At 48.4% G+C, this 19,652-nt stretch overlaps 9 protein-coding genes across 9 annotated transcripts; 6 read left to right on the plus strand and 3 right to left on the minus strand.

Moving 5' to 3' along the window:
• Nucleotides 1-227: 227 nt before the first annotated feature.
• Nucleotides 228-1,917, plus strand: N7500_003748 (uncharacterized protein; the record flags this gene model as incomplete). Its single annotated transcript, XM_056674894.1, has 5 exons — nt 228-324; nt 389-634; nt 693-1,505; nt 1,579-1,752; nt 1,802-1,917. The coding sequence occupies 5 exons, from the start codon at nt 228-230 to the stop codon at nt 1,915-1,917; spliced, it is 1,446 nt and encodes a 481-aa protein (XP_056535419.1).
• Nucleotides 1,918-2,797: 880 nt separating this feature from the next.
• N7500_003749 (FAD-dependent oxidoreductase) lies at nt 2,798-4,202 on the plus strand (the record flags this gene model as incomplete). The annotated part of the gene is made up of 2 exons (XM_056674895.1): nt 2,798-3,787; nt 3,843-4,202. The coding sequence occupies 2 exons, from the start codon at nt 2,798-2,800 to the stop codon at nt 4,200-4,202; spliced, it is 1,350 nt and encodes a 449-aa protein (XP_056535420.1).
• Nucleotides 4,203-4,743: 541 nt separating this feature from the next.
• Nucleotides 4,744-5,966, minus strand: N7500_003750 (pectate lyase family protein; the record flags this gene model as incomplete). The annotated part of the gene is made up of 5 exons (XM_056674896.1): nt 4,744-5,208; nt 5,270-5,355; nt 5,418-5,503; nt 5,551-5,777; nt 5,844-5,966. 5 exons carry the CDS (start codon nt 5,964-5,966, stop codon nt 4,744-4,746), a joined length of 987 nt encoding a protein of 328 aa, XP_056535421.1.
• A 930-nt stretch (nt 5,967-6,896) lies between these two features.
• N7500_003751 (isopenicillin N synthase family dioxygenase) lies at nt 6,897-8,208 on the plus strand (the record flags this gene model as incomplete). Its single annotated transcript, XM_056674897.1, has 6 exons — nt 6,897-7,037; nt 7,087-7,239; nt 7,298-7,378; nt 7,429-7,815; nt 7,874-8,053; nt 8,104-8,208. 6 exons carry the CDS (start codon nt 6,897-6,899, stop codon nt 8,206-8,208), a joined length of 1,047 nt encoding a protein of 348 aa, XP_056535422.1.
• Nucleotides 8,209-8,465: 257 nt separating this feature from the next.
• N7500_003752 (FAD-binding oxidoreductase) lies at nt 8,466-9,997 on the plus strand (the record flags this gene model as incomplete). The annotated part of the gene is made up of 3 exons (XM_056674898.1): nt 8,466-8,597; nt 8,646-9,807; nt 9,858-9,997. The coding sequence occupies 3 exons, from the start codon at nt 8,466-8,468 to the stop codon at nt 9,995-9,997; spliced, it is 1,434 nt and encodes a 477-aa protein (XP_056535423.1).
• A 2,301-nt stretch (nt 9,998-12,298) lies between these two features.
• N7500_003753 (aromatic amino acid ammonia-lyase) lies at nt 12,299-14,416 on the plus strand (the record flags this gene model as incomplete). The annotated part of the gene is made up of 1 exon (XM_056674899.1): nt 12,299-14,416. The coding sequence occupies one exon, from the start codon at nt 12,299-12,301 to the stop codon at nt 14,414-14,416; it is 2,118 nt and encodes a 705-aa protein (XP_056535424.1).
• A 1,028-nt stretch (nt 14,417-15,444) lies between these two features.
• N7500_003754 (YoaK family protein) lies at nt 15,445-16,313 on the minus strand (the record flags this gene model as incomplete). The annotated part of the gene is made up of 3 exons (XM_056674900.1): nt 15,445-16,031; nt 16,098-16,127; nt 16,181-16,313. The coding sequence occupies 3 exons, from the start codon at nt 16,311-16,313 to the stop codon at nt 15,445-15,447; spliced, it is 750 nt and encodes a 249-aa protein (XP_056535425.1).
• Nucleotides 16,314-16,982: 669 nt separating this feature from the next.
• Nucleotides 16,983-17,426, minus strand: N7500_003755 (CTAG/PCC1 family protein; the record flags this gene model as incomplete). Its single annotated transcript, XM_056674901.1, has 2 exons — nt 16,983-17,304; nt 17,383-17,426. The coding sequence occupies 2 exons, from the start codon at nt 17,424-17,426 to the stop codon at nt 16,983-16,985; spliced, it is 366 nt and encodes a 121-aa protein (XP_056535426.1).
• Nucleotides 17,427-18,493: 1,067 nt separating this feature from the next.
• N7500_003756 (isocitrate lyase/PEP mutase family protein) lies at nt 18,494-19,598 on the plus strand (the record flags this gene model as incomplete). Its single annotated transcript, XM_056674902.1, has 3 exons — nt 18,494-18,703; nt 18,757-18,904; nt 18,976-19,598. The coding sequence occupies 3 exons, from the start codon at nt 18,494-18,496 to the stop codon at nt 19,596-19,598; spliced, it is 981 nt and encodes a 326-aa protein (XP_056535427.1).
• Between the last annotated feature and the right edge of the window lie 54 nt (nt 19,599-19,652).

Consider the following 19,652-nt stretch of genomic DNA (forward strand, 5'->3'; position numbering starts at 1 on the left):
TCTAGCCTGTTACCGAAGCACATCATACCATTGCATGATGACTTATGCGGCCCCCAAATCTATGCACAGGGGTAATGCATTTGAGTTGAGCTATTAATAAGCGAGTCCACATTAGGTAGACATGTAAGGAGTAGACCCGAGGTAATTGTGTCGGTGTAAAACCCGAGTTCAGCCCCTTTTTTGAGTTCACCCATTCATTAAACTCGTGGAACGATCCGTCGACCACCATGAGAGCCGCATCAAACCACCAAGAACCATGGGGCCTTCGATGGCGATCATCCACTTATTTCATTGTCGCGACAATGGCAGTGGCCATGCTCACGGGTAGGTTTTTTTTTTTTCTTTGGCAAATATAGCGAAAAATGCATCTCTTGACCCCAGTCCATAGACATGTATCTGTATGGATTTCTCGTTCCAATTCTTCCGTTCGTGCTCGAGCATCGATTGGGACTCGATGACTCGCTCACACAGCGCATAAGCACCGCGCTGCTATCTCAGAGCGCGCTCGTCATGGTCGTGGCAAGTCCCCTGATCGGGTCTCATGCTGATCGCTCGGGCGCAAAGCGTGGCTGGCTACTCTTCGGACTTGCCGGCGCATTGTTGGGCTCTTTGATAATCGCCCTGGCGACTTCATGTAAGTGGTCCACAACTCGCGGATGGTATTTCCAGCACGAGAATTAATCCCGGAGCAGTGTTCACTCTCTTTGCCGGGCGCCTTATACAGTCCGTTGCAAGCACTGGTCTCTGGGTGGTCGGATTTGCTACCCTGGCGGACAACGTTCCTGCCGACCAGCTGGGCAGAATGTATGGATTCGTGACTGTTGCGATTGGTGTAGGAACGTCGGGCGGACCACTCGTGGCGGGTGTTCTGTTCGATCTCGGCGGGTATTGGGTAGCTTGGTCGAGTGTTCTTTTCATTATTGTATTTGATGTGATACTGCGATGCCTGATGCTAGAGCGACCACGTGGGACCGAAACTATTCGATCGCAATCAACCGAGCCGGGACAAGATCCCGAGAGGGAGGTACTTCTGCCACCATCGCATGATGCCGAACAGGTAAGCAATCAGGCCGTATCGGAGAAAACAGGCATCCACTTCTATATATGCATGTGTAAGAACGGTCGCTTCGTTGGTGGGGTGGTTAGTTATTTTTGCTACGCCGTTCTGACCGCCAGCTTTGACACGACTCTTCCTCTCCATGTGCGTGATACTTTTCACTGGGGAAGTCTCCCCGCGGGTTTGTTATTTGCAGCTTTCCAGGGTCCCGCAGTGTTCTTTAGTGTTCCTGTCGGCTGGCTGAAGGATCGGGTGGGGACGCGATACCCGACCACGATAGGCTTTGCTCTTTTGGTACCTTTAATGTGGCTTATCGGTGTTCCTGGGGACGAACGGTTCCCCTGGGCATGCCAAGAGAATGTTGGTTCGATTATATACAGCGCTGCTGTAACTGGGGTTGGGATTGTGGTATGTCTGCTCAACGGGGTGGGCATGATGGAAGCGACTCGTGAGTTCAATTTCTTTTTTTTAATATTTTTTTTTCTTTTTGGTCATCACATGTGATTGGTAACGATTTGCAGAAGCTGTTGATGAAATCCAAGCAGAGACGCCTGGAATCTTTGGTCCAAATGGTGGGTATTCTAGGGCAATATCAGTCTCGAGTATCAGTTGGACACTGGGAATGTTTGTTGGGCCAATTCTCTCGGGATACGGGACGGAAAAAATCGGATACTATGGAATGAATTGTGTATTGGGTACGTATAGCCCCTGTCTGGGTTTCTTCAAGTCTCAACGCTAATGCAGTGGCCAGCGGGGATATGCGGACTTTGTTCTTTCACCGCCTTCTGGAATTTAAAATCATCCGTGCCCCAGCGGGCAAGTTAGATGAATCGAAAAGGAAGATATCTGGTGGAGATTAGAAATGAGATCCAACGAATGTGCCGTGTTTATATTGGTCAAATTTCGCTAGTGTTTGGAATTGGAAGAGGTTCGGGAGAGAAATAAAAAAAAAAAAAAAAAAAATCGACCCGATTTTTAAGCTTAGCGCAACAGAAGAACCAAAAGGGGGACCCGAAAGACCGTTAGATTGCTACTATATTGCACATACCGAGGTAACGTACACTAAGATACTACATTATATTACATATTCACGAGGACAATCAACCCCAGACTAAAAAGTTGGCAGAAGTTGGAAGATAGATGTGGAACACGAATCTGGAAACACAAAGAAAAGAGGAGCTTATAGGCCAAAACGAGGAGTCTAACGTATCCAAGTGGTCCTTTGATGTCCGAAAGTGGACAGGAATCTAAAACAAAGAACGCTGCTGTCAATTTTCTGCGGTCCAACGGGATCTGGCAGCTTTCCCCGAGCTCCTTCCGGTCATTCTTTGTTCGAATCTTCCACAGACCGTCTATGATGCCCCATATGATGCCCCATGATGCCCCATGATGCCAGATTCAACGCCACTCGCCAATGCTTACCTAAATCTATACCATCTGGATAGATCGAATCTCAATGCATGTGAGCTATAACACTCACATTTATGATTTCCACGGTTGGGAGACTCCACCGCGGATTCCACGGATGGATATATGCCCGAAGGATCTCCTGCCCCGGCCGAGCGTTAGAGGCTTCTAGTCTGCCCGTTAGTTTTTTTAGGTGCATAGTATATATTAATTCTGGAAGAAACAGTCCGAATCGTCAGATGGGAAGAAAAAAAATTTCTGTATAAGCTCATGCCAAGATAACCGTCTTCGGCACTTTTTTTTTCTCAGAAATCTTCACCTTTCATTCACACCATGATCGAACCAATTCGCCCCCCACAAAATATCGCCATTATCGGTGCTGGCATCGCTGGCATCGCTTGTGCATTGTCCATATCCCGGGAGCTGACTCCCTTCGTACCGGACTTGAAAATTACAGTCTACGAACGACATGATGTCCTCTCGACGTCTGGTGGTGCTATCAACCTGACACCCGTTGCCCAAAGACATCTTGCACTGTTGGGCGTGCTAAATGAGTTGGACCGGATGGGTCCCGAGGGCGGTGCTGATGTCGATGCCATTGAACTTTTCTCCATGCGTTCGGGCCGCGGAATCGGGGCCATCAATTTCACAGATAACCAAGGAAGGGGATTTGGCGGATACAAGGGCCGAAGAGTCATGCGGATCGCTCTCTCCGTAGCCATGTTGACCGTGGCGGAGCGAACTCGAAATGTGGAGATTGTCTTCGGCAAGAAAGTCATCGGTGGCGAGGAATTCGCGGATAGAGCCGTGGTGCGATTCCAGGATGGCTCTGAGGCCGTGGGTGACTTAGTCATCGGCTGCGACGGGGTCCACTCGGCGGTTCGGACCAAATTTGTTGACGTGAATCGGCCGGCTGAGTACACGGGCTTGTCTTTCTTGCAAGCTACCGTTGATACGGATTCTCTTCCCGCGCGCCCTCACTTCCGCACATCATCGCTTAATATCTCGCGACATGGCTCGATGTTGGCGAGCTATTGTGACCGTGATCGTGAACAGATCTTCGCTGCTGCTATCGTTCAGTTTAGTCGCGAGGCGCTGAGCCTCTATCGACTCGAGCCTGGTCAGGATTGGGCCACCCAAAACAAAATTCGCTGCTCACTCCGTCAGGAAATCAGAGACCGTTTCCGCAAATGTGCTATTCCCTGTATCAAAGAGCTGATTGAGAGTAATGCGGACTGGATGCTTTATCCCGTATATCAGGTTCCCCCGGGAGGGCGTTGGTGCCTGAATCGAGTTATCTTGCTGGGCGATGCAGCACATGCGGTATGTCTCCATGACAATCCACCTCATTCCTTTTACATTCTAACAAATTATACAGATGCCCCCGCGTGATGAGTCCGCCGCGTATGCCCTAGATGACGCAATCTTGTTCTCTCGAATTCTGGCAAGCTATCGTTCAGAGCCCCTAACGGAGGTTTTCGATGCATACGAGAATCTCCGCCGCGAAACAATTAACCGTGCATTCAAAGAATCCCGTCGTATGTGGGAACGAAACCGTGACATGGGATTGTTGGAAGGCAGACTAAAAGAGTGGATGATGACATTCCATATTAAAAGCAACGAACAGGCACGTGAGGAGGCATGGGCGTTTGACGCAACAAAAATGGCTCTGCCCACACCAGCGCCCAGTGAAGACTTGGTCTCATTGAATTCATTTTTGAGAGACCGTACTCTATGAGGCATGAGAATTTTACAGAACCGGCGGAGTTTGGGTTGGGCATGGACTGGAGCGTGGATCATTTCAATTAATGGATACCCGGTAAAATAGCTTCGCGAATATCTCTAAATTGATATTTATGTGGATTTCTTTCGCAAAAGTCTTATTTTTTTTATCTGGACTCAATGGAACTTTTGCTTATGAAGTCAGGGTTAGCGACGAATCCACCGAATCCTTGGAACAGAATAGGAAGTACCTAGGGTCGATCCCAATCTTCCAAATAACTCTAAATGATCTCTCACTTCACTTGTAGAATGAATTGATGCCAGACATTGATGTGGATATAAAAATGGGTCCTCATGATTTCACCCATCTTTCCATCTTTTATGTGACTCGCCCTGCTATAGCCTAGAACGTAAATCTTGCCATATTATTTATCTGAAATTTACGGAATATTTTCGCATAAAACTTGTATTTCCTAGAGACTAAACCAAAAAATTCCAAACAAACCAAAAGCAAATTGCGAATCTCAAGCAGGAGCTCCCTATCTACTTACTTTCACTCAGAACACAAGTGTCTGACCAGCAGTACCAAACACAGCAGCCTCGACCTTGGACGAGCCAAGCAGGGTGTAGCTATAAGGAACCGACTTGAGTGTTCCAGCCAAAGCGGTGTTCGACGCACCACCAAAGTCATTGTCATTGGCCACAGCATAGCCATCGTCAGTAGAGTAGAGGGGCTTCTTGCTACCAACAAATTTGTTGGACTCGACCAGCAGCTGGGCACCCTTGCGGGTGTTGACACCATCGGCGACGTCCAGGTAGTAGTTGTTGTAGATGTGACCAGTGCCAAAACGGAAGGAAGGACCGCGCGAGTTGAGGTTATACCAGAAGTTGTTGTTCTGGGTGACGCGCAGGTGACCGGTGTCCTCGGCGCTGTTGCTGTTCGAGTGTCCGATCAGAGAGGCCTTGTAGTGATCGTGGATAAAGGTGTTGGACACAGTGACATAGTCGGCGGCGTGGGTAATCTAAGAGAGGTTCAAGTTAGCACTATGGTTTGTTGGAACTCCATTCGTGAGCTGATCTTACATCGATCAGTCCGTCGTAGTAGTCCTTGCTGTGATCCATGTCTGATGAGACATCGCAGTGGTCGATCCACACATTGGTTGATTTTTCTAAGCTCAGTCAGCCTTTCTTTTGTCTCCTAGATAGATAAGTATTCTGCTGGTGTACTCACGAACACCAATCGCGTCGCCGTTGTCAGCAAGCACCTTCTTCACGCCTAGATTGCGAATGATGACATTGGTCTGCTCTTTGACCAAACTGCATTGGTTTAGTATCATCTTAAATCGATGGGGATGACAACATACATGCCGAAGCCATTCAAGATGGCATTTGCGTCTTTGCCAATGATACTAGTGTTGCTTCCAACACGAACTTGATCGGCTGTCTTTGTGATGGCGCCGTCCACAACGACAACCTTAGCAGCATCACCGGAAACCGCGGCTGTAAAGGCGGCATATGACGAGACAGTGGTTGTTGTGCCACCAGCACCACCTTTGGTACCTCCATTCAGGCTGGCATAACCAGTAGCGACCTGCCTCAGAGCCGCGTTAGGATACTGGTTAGAATTTCATTGAACGAAGCACGCATTGATACTCACATCATTGATGTTTGCTCGCTTTCCTAGCAGCTTTGCCTCGTTGCTGGTTGCAGTAGGAGCCCCCAGTGCAAGACTGGACAGGCAGCTGAGCAGAGAGACTGCGATCAGGTTGAAAGGAGCCATCGTGGACACAGAAGGTGATATTGGATGATTAGAGCAGGCTGAGTCTACAAGGTGCTTTGCCGGAGAGTGTGTGAGTTGATATCAAAACATTGAGAGCATACGGTCAACCGAAGGGGTTTATATACCATCCACGAGCTCTGTATAGCTCCTTGAAGTTATGCACACATCTGATACAACCCATATCCACCACCATCCTGATTGTTGGAGAATTTCCGTGCTGCATAATCTATAGACTGGCCAACCCCAAGATTTACCGGAGTGGACATGAAAGTTAATTCTCCGACATGTTAAGTATCATACTGACACTTCAGGGGTGTCTTTTTGATAGCCAAGATCATATTCATAGTTACTTGTGAGACACAAAGCTTGGCATTAGTTGAAGGTGATCCTAAGTCTACAATGGGTTCGAGCCCTCCGGGGTCAATGCCACCCATGCATACCTTGCTAGATGCAAGGCTTTATTTGGATGGAAAATAATCATCATCGCTCTTGCTCACAGGACCCCTTCGCTGGAATAACTTCCACAAATGATCTGAAACACCAAGAAGGACTTGTCGCCAAGGGTCACAAAGTTTCGATACAATGATCCGATCTTGGCATTTCGAAAACGTTCAGGGGGAGGTTATCACATTCCCATTGACAGTTTCAGAAAAAGCTTCCCATGGAATTTCAGAGTTGGCGATGGAATCTTTTTCTGAAGATTGTGTTGGGTGGATGCTTCATATGGGGCGAATGGCGTGATTGAGGAAATCTTTGACAAGCCGAGATTCCGATCGGACATTTGACACACATTTCTCTTCTCCACAACTCAGACCTCCAGACCTGCGACATTTCCCCATATTCTTCACGGGCTGAGTAATCCCTGCATCTGCATCTGTGCATCTTTGCGATCTGCGGGGAAATCAAATCATCACTTCACTCATAGGCGGAATGACAGAAACATTTTCATCCGTGCCGATCGTCGACTTCGGTCGGTTAAACGATCCTGTGACTAAAGAGGAGGAGCTCGCAAATTTACGTCAGGCCATTTTCGTCGTTGGGTTTCTCTATTTAACAAATACCGGATTGGAGGTGCGGGTGACAAGTACTATGGGTGACCGGAATGCTGACCCAAACATAGACCCTAATTCACCGTACTCATGAAAAGCTACCTGAACTCTTTGCCCTGCCGACAGAGGTCAAGGAAAAGGTTAACATGATTAACTCGCCCTCGTTCCTGGGGTATACTCGCCTCGGAGCTGAGACCACTGCGGCAAAGACCGATCTCCGCGAGGTGAGATTGTTTCCTTTTGGGAATCGGTTGCAGTTCTCGGACACTGATTTTCCCGTAGCAATTTGACTTTGGCACCCCTGGCGTGAAACCCTGGACTGAACAGGATCCCTTTTGGCAACGGCTTGAAGGTCCTAACCAGGTAGGGCATATCCCCTCGGAGGCGTTGTCCCGACCACTAACCCTCTGTAGTACCCAGATTACCCAGGTGCTCAAGATCTGGTCGATGAATATATCGCGAAGACTGATAGCCTGGCTGAAGCATTCGTACGCCTTGTTGCAGAAAGCTTGTCCCTGCCACGCGAGACTTTTGATAGCTTCAAGGGTAACATGAGCCGACTAAAGTTTGTCAAATATCCCCAGGCAGCGCAAAACTCCCAGGGTGTTGGCCCTCACAAGGACTCGGCCGGTCTTTTTACCTTCCTATCTCAGGATAACATTGGAGGACTACAAGTACTCAACAAGAATGGGGAATGGATCGATGTGCCTCCTATTGAGGGCAGTCTTGTTGTAAATATCCAACAGGGATTCGAAGCGATCACTGGGGGTATTTGCGCGGCCACAACACACCGAGTGATCGTATGTTTACCATACAATTCATCATTGGACAACTTTTCTAACTCGCTGCTACTCCTAGGCGCCCACTAATAAGACACGTTACAGCATCCCGTTTTTCCAGGGTGTGAGACTTGACTTGACGCTGGATCAGCTCAAGGAATCTGCTGCTCACATTGTGCAACGAATTCCGGCTTCTGACGACAAGAAGAAGCGGGCGGTTGACGTGCCGAGTGAATTCCTTTCTCCTTTGTATTCTTGCGTGAGTAGTCCTGGTTTACCGACTTCATGCGTGGCACTAACATTTTGTAGTTCGGCGAGGCTCATTTGAGAAATCGCATCCTAAGCCATCCGGACGTGGGCCAGCGGTGGTATTCAGAGCTGTATGCAAAGTATTCTCAGCAGGTACTCAAGTAGTCCAAGACAGAAAACCTCGCGGCGAAAGCCAACTTAAATCTAACATATATATATATTGCAAAGAATTATGAGTCAAGCACTCATATATGTGATCCACATGAATTTCCCCATTGATAACGAAATATAGACGATCTTTCAGGCTATGTGCGAATTCTTACCGAGTTCAGCTCCCGAGACCCTCGTTGTTTGTCACACCCGGAGGGAAATATCCACCCGCGGGGTAAATTGTCGTTCCCTCCCTTTTTCCACTTCCAAACATGTCGGAGATAAATGCTGCAGCCCTCGAGGCTCTGCGGAGCCGCATAAAGACCGCGACTATTTATACCCCTGAATCGGATGGTTACAAAGACGTTCTAGTCCGCTGGTCGGATACTGGAATGAAATATGCGGTACGGAAAGGAAGATAACAAATAAAACGACCGACTGATAAGTTGCAGGGCGTTGTAGTCCAACCCGTAGATGCCGTCGATGTCTCGATCGCGCTGTCCTGGGCACAAGAGTATACTATCGATCTCGCTGTTAAAGGTGGGGGCCATTCGGCTGCCGGCACAAGCTCGAGCGACGGTGGCCTGGTCATTGACCTGTCGCGCATGAACAAAGTGACGGTGGATATCGGGCGGAAGACCATCACCGCCCAGGGTGGAGCGACATGGAAGGATGTCGACGAAGGCGGTGCAGCCCACGGTTTGGCAGCGGTAGGGGGCACTGTGAACCACACCGGCATTGGAGGTCTCACCTTAGGAGGTGGTTATGGCTGGCTCAGTGGACAGTACGGCCTCACTATTGACAATCTCCTATCAGCGACTGTCGTTTTAGCCGATGGTCGTATTGTCACGGCCTCTGCCACCGAGAACGCCGACTTGTTCTGGGGGTTGCGAGGTGCAGGGTACAACTTTGGTGTCGTAGTAGACTTCACCTACCAGGGCTATGACCAGAAAGATCCGGTATACTCTGGCATCCTTGGCTTCACTGCCGACAAGTTGGAAGGGGTGATCGATGCGTTGAACGAATCTCTGGCAAAGCCCGACACTCGCTTTGTTGCGATGTCTATTTTTGCGTTGGCACCAGATGGGTCTGGGCCGATGATCGTCGTGATTGGATTCTTCAACGGCTCACGCGAAGAAGGCGAAGAGAAATTCACCAGCTTCACAGCTCTCGAGCCAGTTATGAACACCCTTGATATGATCCCATACCCTGTGGTGAACACCCTCCAGAACCCTCAAGCGACCTACGGTGATCGAAAGTCCTTTAAAGGCATTTTCTACGAGCCACCTTTGGATCCTCACTTTGCGAGGGTGATCTTCAATGATTTCATGAACAAGATTCAAGAAGAACCAGACCTCAAGGCGTCTGCCATTATTCTCGAGTTCACCGACATGCGGAAAATTTGCGAAGTGCCTCTGACCGCAACCGCGTTGGCCAGTCGAAATTCGACTCAGAATGGTATCATCTTTCTAAGATGGACCGACCCATCCAAAGACCTGGTGCACCGTGCCTGGGCACGAGAAGTCCAGGCCAAGTGGAAAGTTGAATTGGATGCCAGAACCAAAGACCAGGGTGTAGATTCGAGTGTGCCTCAGTACATCAACTATGCAGAACGTGAGTACACCTGATAACATATCTGCAATAGTTACTAATCTACTGCCCAGCTGGTGACTCTGTTGTAAGCAATATCTTCGGCGGTAATCTCGGAAGGCTGCAAGAATTGAAGGCAAAGTACGACCCAAAGAATGTTTTCCACAAGATGCAGCCGATCCCAACGGGCGCATCCGCTAGCAAGAAGGAATAGAATGGCTGAGCACCTGAAGTGAAGTGAACACAGGTGGCTATCGGCTTCTTTTTCTCTCTTTTCCGGGCAATTTATGTTTGCTTCTTGGTGGCTTTCTTTTCTGCGCAAGCGGGAGGATGGAAAGAGATAAGACTACATCAAATTGAAGAATGAGAAATACAGTTAGCTATATGGAGATAACACGCCTCCTTCACACTAGATCTGTGCAAAAATGAGATAATTGACAGTCTTCACAGTAGCCCAACCCTTGAGAGCCTTCAATAATATTGCTTCCCCCCTACACAATTTCATGCAGGAACCACTATCCAAAATATCATCATACTGTGCTCAATCTCGATAATTTTAGCTCCTTGCCTCTAGATTCGGATAGCGCTTCGCAGAGCGTACAAAGCCCACAACCCAATCTAACCCAACCCACTAATGGGCTGGATTTTGTTTATTCAAGGGTAATATTTAATCATTTTAACTTGTATATAGTAAACTGCTGTTTAAGCATATCAGTCGCGTTTCAAACCGCGAGAAAACGCGCTATCCAGCATGTTTATAAAATGTGGAAGTTCTCTAAGAAAACTGTAGCACTTTCGTACAGATCTGAGATGTATCTCTCTCCCATGCTGGTATTTGCGCGATTTCTCAATCTCTACTGGTCGGATAATATTTCAAATTGGAATATATACTTACATAGTAATTTCAATTTTAAGATCAAAATTCCAAACTCATTAAGTTAGTAGAAGGATTAGAATGCTACGATTACAAGATACTACTAGAACTCTCCATGATGGGGGCCTTGTGGCCCCACGAATGGGCTGTGGGGTGGGTTGGGCTATATGGCCCGGGAATCCGGCCCCATTTGTGGGCTTTGCGATTCACTAGACTCAGACATCTCTAAATAGGCAGAGGCCGGAAATTTATGGCTTGCAGATATCCACGGACCTGCGTCATGGAAAACAAGGATAGTAGATGCTACTCCGTACTTTATATACAGGATAGACCAAACAAAACATCCCTAGCAGAATTAACCCGACGTGACATCTAGTCACAATCTTAATTTCACAGCGCAGACAGACTCTCAGCTCGGTTCAGGAGGCCGGAGGGCAAGCTGTGACATTAAGCTAACTGCACAGATCAATTTCTGCTTTTTGTTCCTACCGGTTTGCTTTCTGATCAGACTATTGAGGGAATATAGCGTGAATGGTTTTAATTCGAGAGATGTGATGTATCACGCCAAGGATCGCCAAGATACGTGAGGAAAACAGATTCAATCAATAGCTGTATCTGACCAAGAATGTATCTTTACTTCACCCCGTACATTACCAACTAGATTGGGCGGGCTTTTTTGAACTAGTGACGCTTCACGGTAATATAAGTTCCAGGACTGGAAAATCTGCCACACTATACTCCGTACGGTGTACTAAACAAATTGATTAGGAAGACAAAACGAGCTAAGGCTGGGCAGTGAAAAATTATTGATTTTTAGCTTTGTTATCTAGGTCGCTGTACTTATAGTTCATCGATTATTATATGCGGTACTTAAGTACGGTGTAACATATGCACGTCTCCAAAGTGTACCTATGGGAGTATTATCCTTTATAGCAATATATCTAAGTGCCTCATACTAAATTCCGTAGATGAATACGGAGTACTCCGTAGAGATAGATACTTAGGTTCTAGCCAAAGACCCACGGGGCACACCAGCCCCGGGGGTGGCCAATTTTTCGTCAGTCCAAATCGGGGCTGGCGTGGCGCGATGACTTCTGAAATCCGCAATGACGAAGTCAATTTGTCAGATAGGCCTACAGTGTACGGAGTACCTCCCCCGTACATAAGTACCAACTGTAGAACGCCAGATCGGGCTTCAGCTGAGGACCCATAACACCCTGACTATCTACCTTCGGATGCGAATCAACTGGATGTGTACGCAGTTAAACTTCATATCTAAAGGGACTACTACATACTAACAGCCCTAGGGGCCTTTCTATCTTTACCAAATTTGAGGGTGTGGACTTAATCTAATTTCTGTAGGGCCGGCCGGTTAAGGTAACCGCAAGGTAATCGGCCAACAAGGGAGAGGAGAGAGTACTCCAGAGAAAGCTAAAGACATCAGGCCGTCATATATTCAGTGTCCACTGCTCATAGTTTTGGATACCAGTGAGATAATCATAGAATAAGTCGAAATCCTTCTTGACATCGTTACTCATTCTCTTTTCTGTCCCAATCGTTCATATCCTAATCAGGTAGACAATAACACATCCCTTGGATTCAAGGTGTTATATACTTTGCTGTCTATAGCTCGTCATAACCATGATGAGGCACGACCAGTCGACCCATTTGAGGGCAACACTGCAAATTTTGGGACGTGTACGTGATCTAAAGAACAAAAAGCAACAAAGTGTTCTTAACGGCAACGACCTCGACATTGCTTCCATCGTTGCCGTCGCCCGTCACGAAGTCGAGCCCACCATCAGTACAGACGAGGCTCTTACCAAACAAATCGAGATATCCGTTGACACTCTGGCCGATGTGATCTCCCAAAAATGTGTCATATATGGCGTCAACACCGGTTTCGGTGGTAGTGCCGACACAAGAACAAACGAACTCATCGACCTGCAGACCCATCTGCTCCAATTTATCCAAAGTGGAATCATCACTGCCGCCGACAAGAACCCGGCAAGCAACTCGGAACGGAGAGCACCCCACGTCATGCCTGTCTCCTGGGTTCGGGCCGCCATCGTGGCTCGAGCAAATCAGAATCTTAGGGGTCATAGTGCGATACGCAAGTCCGTGCTTAAAAGCTTAATTGACCTACTGCAGAACGACATTACCCCCCTAATTCCACTTAGGGGGAGCATCTCCGCGTCTGGAGATCTTATGCCCATGGCGTATATTGTCGGAGCGATCATGGGCAACCCAGATGTATTTGTCCAGATGGGAAAGGGCACACAAGCCAGAGTCATGCCTTCCTCGGAATCGTTGAAGATAACGGGGCTCTCCTCATCGGCACTCGGCCCAAAGGAAGGATTAGGGTTGATTAACGGCACTGCTCCCTCTGTGGCAGTGGCAAGCCTTGCACTATATGATACGCAGCTGCTTGCGTTATTGTCCCAAATGTTGACGGCTTTCGCTTCCGAGTGTTTGGCCGGAAATGTAGAGTGGTCTCACCCTTTCATTCACTCTACTCAACCTCACACTGGCCAAATCGAGGTAGCAAGCAACATCCGGAGCTTTTTGAAAGGCTCAAAGTTTGTTGTTGGCTTAGAATCGCAGAAGACATCCGGCGACGGACTCTGCCAAGATCGATACTCGACAAGAACAGCTCCTCAATGGGTCGGTCCTTATCTTGAGGACCTTCTCCTGGCGCAGCGTCAGCTCGAAGTGGAGCTCAACTCCACATCAGACAACCCTCTGGTAGACACTAGCAAGCAAGATGATGGTTCTAGTGGGAGAGTATACTCTGGAGGAAATTTCCAAGCAGCTGTCGTCACATCGGCCATGGATAAGGCTCGCTTGGCTATTCAGATGATAGGACGAATGCTTTGGTCTCAGGTTACTGAAATCATCAATTCTGCTACAAACAATGGACTGGAGGCCAACCTCAATCCCACTGCACAAGAGAACTTCACTATGAAGGGAATTGACATCAACATGTCAGCTTACATGTCTGAGTTGGCAGCCCTGGCACACCCAGTCTCTGCCCACGTCATGTCCGCCGAAATGCATAATCAGGGCATCAATTCCCTGGCTCTAATTTCCGCCCGACGCACCATGGAAGCTGTAGATCTGTTGGCACACATGAGTGCCTGTCATTTGTATGTCTCATGTCAGGCTGTCGAGATCCGCGCAAGCCACGTCAGGTTTCTTTCTGCGTTCCGTACCAAGATGGAAGACTTCAGCGCCAATGGAGCCTTGCATGCACTCGGATTGGAGGGTTCGCAGACTGAGGCACTATGCGAATTACTCCTTCCCATCGTGGAGTCAAGCTGGTATCGCGCAAACTCCAATACTTGGAGAGACCGTGTCTTGTCTGTAGTTGAAGCAGTTACGTCGCCAGTCAACGAATCCATGGCCACTCACAACCCAGACTGTTCAGTGTCAACAATCAACGCCTTTAAGGAGCATTTCCAGAGAATCGTGTACAGCACAGCCGAAGAAATGTTTTATCCCAGTTCAGTCATTTCCTTCGATGAGGTGGCCACTCAGCTTGGTGAAGGGACTGCACAGCTTTATACTTGGGTACGATCGAGACTCAACATACCCATGAACTGTGGCCTCCAAGACGATCCTCTGTATAACTTACAGAAGGGTCTTCCGACAGATGGAAAAAAGAGTGTCGGAAGCTCAGTGAGCATGATATATGAGAGCTTGCTTGAGGGTGAAATGATGGATAAGATTCTAGAGGGTTGGATGCAAGATGCGGCTTAGGGATATCATAGATTGGACAATGTAGCCAGTCTCCTGCCGGTAAGGGAAACACGGGCCGGTGGGTGTTGATATCATGGCTGATGGCGAGGAATGCCATTATGTGATTGATCTGCCAACATCAAGTAGGAGATCGACGAGGGGCATTTCATTGTGATTATATAGAAATTCTTTTTGCAGGAGGCCTCAGCTTGGCTCTGGTCTGTATGGATGCAGCAGATCAGGATCAGCTTGAGCGTGTCTTCTCTCACGTCAGTTAGACTTTCTCGGTTTGCAAGCTTGAAAGGTGAAAGACCTCAACAATTTCGGTTTATAGATGATGGTAGAATGAGAACACAAAACTAAAAGTCCGGTGTAACCGAGTCTTTTCATGGGCACAAGGCCTATCGGATCCATACTAAGTAGTAGTGCGTTGAAAGTCCACATGAGGTAGTCGTAGATGATACGCCTAAGACGTGGCCCACCGTCAAATCTACCAAACTTGACGGTGTTGCTAACTGACATTGGAGACCAAGATCTATCATTGAGCATACAATGAGCATTGTACACTCACCTGCACAACACGGATCGCTCGTTATCCACGCGCTAAAACTCGGTGAGCGGCAGCTTCAATAGGAAAGCCCTCGGTGTGTATACTCAGTATGTGCATATGAACGAAAACGGCCTTGAAATCGCTCCTTTTTGTGCAACTTTTTTGCTTTATCATCTAGTTCCAGTGTGTAGACAAGAAAGACATAACGCCAGAAACATTTGAAGCGCAGGACATTCTTCTGTGCATAATCCACGACAGGAAGCGTTCATCATAGCATCATTCCCCAGTCCGGCCAGATCCATCCTGTATACCGGCTTTTTGTTTGAGAACATGGGAAGGTCTAGTGATCGTAGCGGACGAAGGGAAGCGGCGTTAGATCATAGTTGTAGCCTATATGGGGTTAATCTGCTGAATAATATTATGCAGGCTTTCTAGACGCTTGCGCCAAGTCTGCCCTAATAGCCTCAAGACTGAAGGAAGGTACTCACCATTATGTCCTCTACTTAGCTTTCCAAAAAGCCCAGGCTAAAACGAGCACCCCCTTGATACCAGCCGATAGAAAGAGAATGGGAGAAATTGCCCCAGTGACCTTGGTGACCCATCCGCCGACGATGGCACCCACCAGCGTCAGCACAAAGGCAATGATTCGCCGGTCGCGTTTCACATTTCTCATAAGAAACAGCTGAGGGTCCGACATCAGATCACAGAGAAGACTGGTAATCACCACGGTCGGGATCTCATTGAAACCCAAGGCACGACTGGCCACAATCTGACCAGCAGACTGGAGACTCAGGAGAACAATTGGGACTTCCTGATCCCATGGGGGTATTGCCTGTGATCCTGCACCGGCTAGCGCACTAGAAACGGCACCTCCTTCTACCAGTCCAGCTGTAAGCAGGATGATACTGGCCTGTAATGTGAAAGAAAGCATCAACGCCCCTCGTCGCCGAGTGCCCAGGACGCGATGTAATCGTGAGAAGATAAAGGATCCTAGGATGAAACATCCGATAGATGTGAGCGAGCGTGCCCAGCCATAGGGACGGAGGTTTTGGTGCGATGCACCCAGTCCGACGAAGATGGTATTTCCTATCAGAAACTAGTGATTAGGCGACCCTGATGTGAGATTGTGGATGGGCGAGATTGTGATATTACCGGTTTGCATAGAGACAAAAGTATTGTAGGCTACAGATATTAGACATTGCGCAGCTGGGCAGAGTATAGGGGATTTGCCCTACCGCGGTATATCGTGCTGTCCACAAGTCCCGATGTCAAACAACAAGCGTAAAGTAGGAGGTCGGCATGCTGCGGTTCGAGCTCAGCCTTGAAAGCTGTGGAGAGTCCACTGAATGCACCCTTTTCATGGTCCATTTGAGAAGTTATTGACTACAATGAGAGAGAAACTATGAGGATGAGATGCCGAAGAGACACAGGAAAGCTTCGAGATAAAGCACAATTGACAGCGGCATTTTCTTTTCCGCGGCGATTGAAGGACGGGCGAATAAACTATGAAACTTGCCAATATGTCCTTCCCCTCTCTTGCCCTTGTCAATGGCATCATCATCTCACCGAATTGATGTACGCTAAGACGGAGCCAAGGGACAGTGAAAACTCCGAAGCTCCGTGGAAATCCACGAAATCTGCAAAACTTGAAGCGAGATAAGGACAGCCACAATCACATTCCGTGCATAGTCTCTTGGGAGTTTCGTTGGGACGGGCCGCTGCTGACCATGCCGAGTTCACACTAATTTAGTCTCCGATGCGCGCCTAGAGTGCCAAGGATGACTCGGTGGAATGAGTGTTGGCCAATTGCTTGGCGGCAACTTTCTCACCCTCGACTCCATTCATAGGCAGGCTTGTGGCACCGAGGGTTCTCATTGAGGGGTTTGGTGTACGACCCGCTGTGCATGATCTTCAGGCCTTGTGGCAGCCAAGAGTCTCAGATTTGCAAACAAAAGACCCCCGATAGGACAATACAAGAGACGTTGAGGCCAAGAATTACGGTCCGTGGCGCATATTGCTGCAGGAAAGATACACCATTCAACCCTCCATTTCAGCTTTCAGCACATCAATATCCAATTCTGTCATAACCCCAAGCACAACGCCTAGACTCTCCATGAATCCATTGACAGAAACGCGGAGCATCCGGTTCGTTGTTGCGATGTATGTAATCTTCAGCACGGTTTTGGAGTCTTCTGGGTCTTGCTTTTGCTTTTTTTCTTGCGGTTCAGATGGTGCTTCGACCGCCGGAGCCTCGAGGGTGAAACTCCGTCTCACAAAGGGGGATAGTTCAGCATCAACTTCTAAGGCGCGTAGAGCGCATGATGCAAGGCGATTTGTTGGGAGGGGAAGAGATATTGTGCTGAGTCAAGAGGTGAGTATTGCTTGGTCTAATCGGGTGTTGTTTTTCGGCGCCATTTCGGATCGGGGAGGGGCTTACAGTGAGCAAGGAAACTCAGGATTGGTGGATTGTGCGAGAGCCATGATAAGCGTAATTGAGGTTTAAAAGATTGCGAGAAGATTTTCGCATTGAGTTCAGAAAAGGGTCTTCCAAGAGGCAGGGGTGTGTCAGTTATTGGCGTGAGGAAGAGGGGTGGAAATTGGCAGCACTCGGAGTGCTGGAAGGAGGACGTTCCGACGGGGTCGCCGTGGAACTAAATGGCTGACTCAGCTCCACCTTGGACCACCCAATAGTCTTGGAAGGCTAGAAACGTCCAACTTCACCCTTAACGCAACCCGTGTTCACAAGATACACATTGCCCAACGGTACGCATTGATTCGCTACACGGCAAGATAATGGCGCTTTCTACGTTTTCGGGTGATGATCTCCCGGGTTGAAGAGCTTGGCGAACGAGGGTCTTTGTGGAACGGTGCATTTGGCCAAGAGACGCCCCCCTCTGAAGATATTCTCGCGTAGATTTCTCATATGAAAAGAGGGAAATGCACAGCCTTCAATATGCAGTCATCTTGCCAAGGTATCTCAAATTGATTAATTCCCAATGACAACCAAGATATCAGGATGATGATTGTGGGTCGAGTTCCCCGTCGCTGGCCTATCCCAATAGACCTAAAAAGCCCCGGTGTACGCATGCACTATCTCCATCTTGGCTCATGTATTCGGAGATATATTCATGCGACGACATCGCGAATCTTGATTGATGGGAATAACTTGAACATCTATCCTGAGACTAGCGCTGATGATCTTGCGCAATATGTCTTCTTCATGGACTCACTAGACTCATTCAGCCGAGCTCATCCAGGATCAGTACGACGCGAGGGAAGATAAGGGCCTGCGGATGTCTTGGCGGATGGTGGAATGTTACATCCCCAAGAAATCAAGGCGTTTTGTCTTTGGTGAGATGCTTTTGTCCTCTACGAGCAGGCAGACGTGTCTCCTCTGGGATCGCTGTCTCCAGATGTAGCAAAATATCTGCGGGGTACAGATCTCGAAAATATAAGAAGGAGCGTTGTCCCTCGTAGATTGAACTGTAACACAAGAACTCCAGTGTCCAAATCAGAACACATCTCATCTCCTCTATCAAAGCTCAATCATGACTATCACAATCACCGTCGAGAAGGATGGATACTACGAGGTCAATGGGACCCGGCAGGAGCCTACTGTCTCTCTTTATGTGATTCCTGCAGCTTCAAAGTTGCGCCGCATGCTGAAAGATACCAAAGAGCTTATCGTATGTCCTGGTGTATATGATGGCCTCTCTGCTCGCATTGCCATGGAGGTTGGTTTCAAGGGACTGTACATGGTAAGGACTCTGAATCCTATCACTGGATGCCCATATGCTGATCAAGTCCACAGACTGGTGCTGGAACTACCGCATCACGTCTGGGGATGGCTGATCTCGGCCTTGCTCAGCTTCACGACATGAAGACCAACGCTGAAATGATTGCAAACTTGGATCCATTTGGGCCTCCATTGATTGCGGACATGGATACTGGCTACGGAGGTTCGTATTCAGTCCTTTAGAATGAGCCTATCCTTATGACCTATCTGGAAAGCAGTCTGACTTTCTTTCAGGTCCTTTGATGGTGTCAAAGTCTGTGCAGCAATACATCCAGGCGGGTGTGGCTGGCTTCCATATTGAAGATCAGATCTCAAACAAGCGTTGCGGTCATCTAAATGGCAAGAAGGTTGTTGGCCTGGAGGAATACCTCATGCGCATTCGCGCCGCCAAGCTGACCAAGGATCGCTTGCACTCTGATATTGTTCTGATCGCACGTACCGACGCCCTCCAGCAACACGGCTATGAGGAGTGCATCCGTCGGCTGAAGGCTGCCAGGGATATTGGAGCTGATGTCGGACTGCTTGAGGGTTTTACTTCGAAAGAACAAGCCCGGCAAGCAGTCCAGGATCTGGCTCCTTGGCCCCTTCTTCTCAACATGGTAGAGAATGGAGCGAGCCCTCTCATTACCACCAAGGAAGCCGAGGAAATGGGCTTCAGAATCATGATCTTTTCATTCGCCACTATCACCCCAGCTTATATGGGCATCAAAGCCACTTTGGAGCGCCTCAAGGCGGACGGGGTAGTCGGGGTACCCGAAGGCCTAGGACCACGAACTATCTTCGAGGTCTGTGGACTAATGGATTCCATGAAGATTGACACAGAATCCGGAAATGACGGTTTTGCCGAGGGTGTGTAGTGATTGGGGACATGGTATGAATATATCAATGTTTTTCATTGGACAAGCAACGGA

This window comes from Penicillium coprophilum, assembly GCF_028826855.1.
Source record: "Penicillium coprophilum strain IBT 35676 chromosome Unknown utg000002l_segment0_segment1, whole genome shotgun sequence".
In the NCBI taxonomy this organism is placed as follows: Eukaryota; Fungi; Ascomycota; class Eurotiomycetes; order Eurotiales; family Aspergillaceae; genus Penicillium; species Penicillium coprophilum.